Below are 5,738 nucleotides of genomic sequence, written 5' to 3'. Positions count from 1 at the left end.
TGATAAGAATGTACGATGCTCTTCCCCAAATATACCTATAATTATTGTGTAAAATCTAGTGCTTTATTTGTAAAATACACAAATATTGGATATAAATAAATATAGAGAAAATGTTAAGTAAAAGATTCACATATCGTTTTCAAACTACACCCTGATTTTCAGAAAGAATTATTCCAACTTTCACGGAAAATACGTATTACTATAATACATACCTATACGTATAATACATATAGTTTCTCAAGATTTATATTTTAACGAAATTGCGAAATTTAGGTAACGTCTGCATGTAATAAATTTTATTTATTACCTAAGAACGAGAAATTTGATAGTAGATTTTGAATAATAATTTCCTTGAAAACGTAACCAGCAAACCAAAAATTTGTCGATGGTAAAAGTGTATTCAATTCTACTTCGCATCGTATATTTCAATCAATTTACATTACAAAACAGCCAATAATATTCAAAAAAAGTGCATCTGATGTCGGCGTGAACAAACTTTTACTGAACATCTACCTATGTATGAATGTTTCCATGACGATTACCGATTTTCAAATCGTCGAAAATAATAATCATAATCCCGGTATACCACAGGTTTTTGAAAATAAGTCAATCCAGTATTTTAGAACTATTTTTATGGTTCCGTAAGCAGCGAATCAAATAATTGTAGCCAGTTTTCCAGATTACACAGAAGCCAAAAGACCGCGGCTTAATTAATGACGTTAAGGTGTTATATACAGTTAGAATTTTCAAAAAATCGATTTTTGTTTTATTTTATTTTCTTAATGTACATATATTTAAGAATACGCACAGAAAATTCCATATCGTTCCGGTGAATATTTTCGAAGCTACACGCAAATTTGAAAAGGCATTTCAGAGTGCTTGAAAGTACAAGGCTGGAGCGGAAGCGCTTACTTGGAACGTTGTCCCTTTTATGCACCTGCCTATTGTAAATGTTCCCTTCTAATATATTTAGATGTGTAAAGCAACAGTGTGTTATTGTTTTTTTTTTATACCTGAAAGGTAAATTTTTATTTTTCTCACCCCAAACTGGAAAATATTTAAGAGTGGTAGTCAGTATAAGCAGCTAAGCCGAGCAGTAAATCTGTGAGTTCGATCAAATTTTTTTTTGTAATTTTTTCGTGAAAATAAAGTGTTCTAGAGAAATGAGAAAATCTCTTAATATAGGTAAGTCGAGAACAAAAAAGTGCAAAAATGTTTTTAATCCAAAAACAGCTGAAACGGATAAAAGTAGTTTCAGTGCCTCGGCGAAAAAATTTAAAGAACAAGAGGAAATCTCAGTTCCGCGTGATCCGTCTGTTGAGTATCGCATTTTAAAGATGAAAGTATGAGTAGAGAAAATGAACGATACGCAATCACGTTTGCGCCTTGTCGCCGCGTGTCAGGCAACCCGATCAACAATCACGACACGCGTTGAGAAATGGCGGGTGAGACGTGGATATTTTGAGAGCATTTGATAAGAGGAGTGAATAAAGTTCGGCTATCGAGGGGAGAGGGGTTTAGGGAGAGCGACGTGAGTATATCTAAGATCTGTTGAAATATTTGAAAATGTAACGGTCTGTTTATCTCCTGAATTGCATTCCATAACTCATAATTCATACTCTGAATACCTGAAGCTGTAACCTTTTTTTTGTATGCTTCAAGTCGGCTAAAAAAAGTACAGGTAGAAGATAACATTTTTTGAGAAAACAATAACACTCTCTTATATTCTTTTCAATATGGAGTATCCGAGTTAGAATGTATGCTCGTTGTTTCTGAACTTTTTATCAAAATTCGATTTTTTTTCCTTCAAACCAAATTAGCGGCCACATAATACTCTCATTAATGTATTTAAAAGCACTGCTTCACTCAACAGGTCAATATGGCTAAGATTAAGAATCATGAAAAGCTTGTGAAGCCAAAGCCAAAATCAACGACCAGTGGCGAGTCTAAAAAGGAATATTCGACAAAAATACCAATGCTGAACACGATATTAACTGCTACCTGCATAGCTGTAGCTGCCTGGTTCAGCTATAAGGGTTACTTGGAGACTCGTGTGAATACACCGTTTGATACGGAGAAGGTAGCGATTCTCTGTTATTCTATAGTCGCCGTTGAAGGCTCTGAGAAAAAATGTAATGACAAAATCGCATATGGATCAGCCTTACAGTATCTCTACATATTTTTGTTTTATTATATAGCTTGTCACTGAAACTGGGCTCGATGTTCCGGACAAATACTGGGGGACCTATAGACCTGGAGTTTATTTTGGATTGAAAACGAGAGATCCTTATTCCTTGGTCACTGGTTTGATGTGGTACTTCCCACGCCATTTGAGGCAAGGTGGTGAAGGGTTCAGACACTGGTGCGAACAAGGGGATAAGCTGGATAGGTAAAATCGTTGTTTGTTCCCTCCGTTCTCTCGATCCTAATCACTTTACGTTTAGGCAAAGTCAGCAATTCAGATTTCAGAAGACAATGAATTTGTTGAATAAAATGATAATGGCCTTGAAAAATGGCCGTTTTAATAAGAATCTCTCGAAAATCGATAGTTTTGCTACATTTTTCAAGCAATGCAAAGTGATGTTTTCGTACCAAGTAATTATATAATATTAATTAGGTCTTTGCATGCTAACAAAGTGTTTGAAGATTATTTATTTTATTTTCCCATATTCGAGTTAAACGCATTTCACTTTGTACTCGTGAATTTTAATCAATTATTGCAATGATAATAGAAAAGAGCAATAGATGAAATTATCAAAAAAGAACACCCCAACTCTTTTTGCACACAATACCTAAATAAAAGTACAAATATTTCTTTCCAAAATGCTAGATACGCTTGGCTGGAACATGACGGTAAAAACTTTGGAGTACAAGAGATAGTTGATGGCGGAGCAGTAATACGAACTACGTTTGTAAAAAAATTTGGTGGAAATCACGGTGGTGATTGGACAGCAAGGATTGGAGTATCTTCGGAAAATAAAGAAAGAATTGGGGAGGAAATTTCTCTGCTGTTTTATACGGCAATTGAGGATAAGACTAAGGGCTGGATCAGGTCTGTTGTGGGGGGTGATGAGAAATTGACCGGAGTCGAGGGTAACACAGAAGGTCTAGGATCTTTCAAGTTGGATATGACTCCTATAACTGGGACGGTAATCGAGCATTCGTTTCTGGTTACGGTGGCGCCAGGTTTGCACCTCCTGAAAGAGACTGTATTGAACAATTTGAGACTGTCACCTCACAAAGGGAGTTCCAAAAAGTACATAGTTTTGGGTGGAGAACAGATGCCGTTGGATGTTGAGGGTAAAGGAATACAGCCGAATTTCATCGTTACACAAATTACAGCTAAGATCCCGTTCGAATTTGAAGTCTCATTTGAATCCGGTACCTTTATTGACCGCGGTGAGAGATTAGTTGGGACAACTTACGATTTGGCATTACGAAATTGGAGACAAAAGTTCAGTGACAAATTTGAAAGAGTGTTTAGTTTGAAATCGAAACAATTCAAAGAGGATGAGATCAGTTTTGCCAAAATGGCGTTCTCTAACATGATCGGCTCGATTGGATACTTTTACGGCAGTCCGCAGGTCCAGAGTGAATACACCAAAGTTCCTGTTCCATACTGGAGGGGATCTTTGTACACCGGAGTGCCGAGTCGAAGTTTTTTTCCCAGAGGATTTCTGTGGGACGAGGGATTCCATGGATTACTCATATCAACATGGGATCTGGACATACAGCTAGACATTATTTCCCACTGGTTTGACTTGATGAATGTAGAAGGATGGATACCAAGGGAGATGATTCTGGGTCAAGAGGCGCTTGCCAAAGTTCCGGAGGAGTTTGTCACCCAAATAAATACAAACGCGAACCCACCTACTTTCTTCCTTACGCTACAATCGATTCTGAATCGTTACAACGAGAATTTGAGCGACAGGCACCTCCGCCAATTGGAGAGGTTGTATCCCAGGCTACAGACCTGGTTCGAATGGTACAATACAACACAGATAGGAGATCTGCCAGGAACATATCGATGGCGTGGCAGGGATCCGACCGCGATTCGTGAAATCAATCCCAAAACCTTGACTTCAGGGCTCGATGACTTCCCAAGAGCATCGCACCCAAACATTGACGAGCGCCATGTAGATCTGAGATGCTGGATCGCCTTTTCGGCCCACATAATGTCCCAAATATCTGAAGTCCTCAAAAGACCAGGATGCAAGTATGCTGATACCTTCAATTACTTGTCAAATAACGAGCTATTGAATAAATTGCACTGGTCACCCAGTAGGCAACGTTACTCTGACTATGGCTTACACACGGATAAAGTTGTCTTGCGAAGGCCAAAATCACCCCCAAGATCTCATGCACCCACGTCTGAAATGGTGAGGGTAGTTTTGGAAGATCCAACGTTGCGCTACGTCGATTCGACATTTGGATACGTTTCTCTTTTCCCATTCATCCTGCATTTGATAGAACCAAATTCACCCCAGTTGAATAAAATTTTGAATGATTTAACGGACCCGGAATTGCTTTGGACCAATTACGGACTAAGATCGCTCGCCCGGAATGCTCCTCTGTATATGGCTAGGAACACCGAACATGATCCTCCATACTGGAGGGGTGCGATATGGATGAACATTAATTACCTTGTTGTTAGAGCTTTGCATCACTATTCTAAGTACGAAGGACCTTCGCAGGTTGAGGCGCGCAGAGTATACCATGAGTTGCGTAAAAATTTGATAAGAAATGTTATTTCACAGTACAAACGTTCCGGTTACCTGTGGGAAAATTACGGGGATGTTCACGGAGAGGGTAAAGGAAGTCATCCGTTCACAGGTTGGACTTCTCTAACTGTTTTACTTATGGGGGAGTTGTACTAGAATGTTATTATTATTTGCTCCGTAACAGAGATAGAACCAAACACACAAAAGACTTGCAGTAAAGTAAAATGATTAATGTAGTGGCATATTATCAATGTCAAAAAATAACGTATAGATCTTTGTATAGAGGTTCAGTGAATGACTAGTGTTATTTATGTGGATGGGAAGATATTGCCACGTTGTATTAGGTCGTAATTGTTTTTGCAGTGTGGGGAATTTTGGTTACAAACCAATACTCGCCAGTAAACCAGTCAAGTAGAATCGTTTTTTTTAAATGTGGCAATTGGTTGATAATCAAAATAATTCGGCTAGAAATAGCTCACAATTCATTATTTTCTATTACTCTCTCTGTTTCTCTGCTGATGACGAGTAGCCAACCCACAATCATAGGATAACTCTACTTCGTTTTAAACGAAGTTTAGATGTTTAAAAGCATATATTGTTGACACCATGTCTTCGTAAATCTTATACATTATACATACTTTAATCTTGTACATAGACATATGTATAAACAAGGAGTACTTTAAAAAATCCTGGCTGTGAGTTGTTAAACCTTCTAGTAGCGCGAGCTATATTTATATCTACGCCAATTTCACTATTCTCATACTATACTCTTACATTATTATTCGGTTGTAATAAAATTCTTATTTTTCAAATCCCGTCTATGCACTCATTTCTTATTCCTTCCTCTTAGGTGAGAAATACAAATGAACAAGCGCAAACGTCAGCGGGCTGACTAGAATCGGAGCTTCGTTGATATTGTATGAAATCTACGTATTTTTAACAACGAAAACATTTTTAGCGAAAATTTTTGTCCTTGATTTATCAAACATGTTTTTCCAGTTATAGTGGGGTATAATT

At 37.7% G+C, this 5,738-nt stretch overlaps 1 protein-coding gene across 2 annotated transcripts; it reads left to right on the top strand.

Moving 5' to 3' along the window:
* Window positions 1-1,415: 1,415 nt before the first annotated feature.
* LOC124177818 (mannosyl-oligosaccharide glucosidase) lies at window positions 1,416-5,533 on the top strand. Of its 2 annotated transcripts, none has more exons than XM_046560652.1 (4): window positions 1,416-1,531; window positions 1,874-2,080; window positions 2,199-2,389; window positions 2,831-5,533. In XM_046560652.1, the coding sequence occupies exons 2-4, from the start codon at window positions 1,880-1,882 to the stop codon at window positions 4,875-4,877; spliced, it is 2,439 nt and encodes an 812-aa protein (XP_046416608.1). In that variant the 5' UTR covers window positions 1,416-1,531; window positions 1,874-1,879; the 3' UTR covers window positions 4,878-5,533. The 2 variants fall into 2 exon arrangements, with proteins under 2 accessions (XP_046416608.1, XP_046416609.1); XM_046560653.1 differs by lacking the exon at window positions 1,416-1,531 and adding an exon at window positions 1,559-1,681.
* The last annotated feature ends 205 nt before the right edge of the window (window positions 5,534-5,738 follow it).

Source organism: Neodiprion fabricii, chromosome 3, assembly GCF_021155785.1.
Source record: "Neodiprion fabricii isolate iyNeoFabr1 chromosome 3, iyNeoFabr1.1, whole genome shotgun sequence".
Classification (NCBI taxonomy): domain Eukaryota; kingdom Metazoa; phylum Arthropoda; class Insecta; order Hymenoptera; family Diprionidae; genus Neodiprion; species Neodiprion fabricii.
This window is presented reverse-complemented; position numbering and strand designations above follow the sequence as displayed.

Bases quoted from the DNA above. Each gene is read 5' to 3' on its own strand.
- LOC124177818 (XM_046560652.1), top strand. From the start codon at position 1,880: ATGGCTAAGATTAAGAATCATGAAAAGCTTGTGAAGCCAAAGCCAAAA. The intron at 2,081-2,198 runs GTAGCGATTCTC...TTTATTATATAG, and splicing joins CACCGTTTGATACGGAGAAG to CTTGTCACTGAAACTGGGCT. The intron at 2,390-2,830 runs GTAAAATCGTTG...CCAAAATGCTAG, and splicing joins CAAGGGGATAAGCTGGATAG to ATACGCTTGGCTGGAACATG.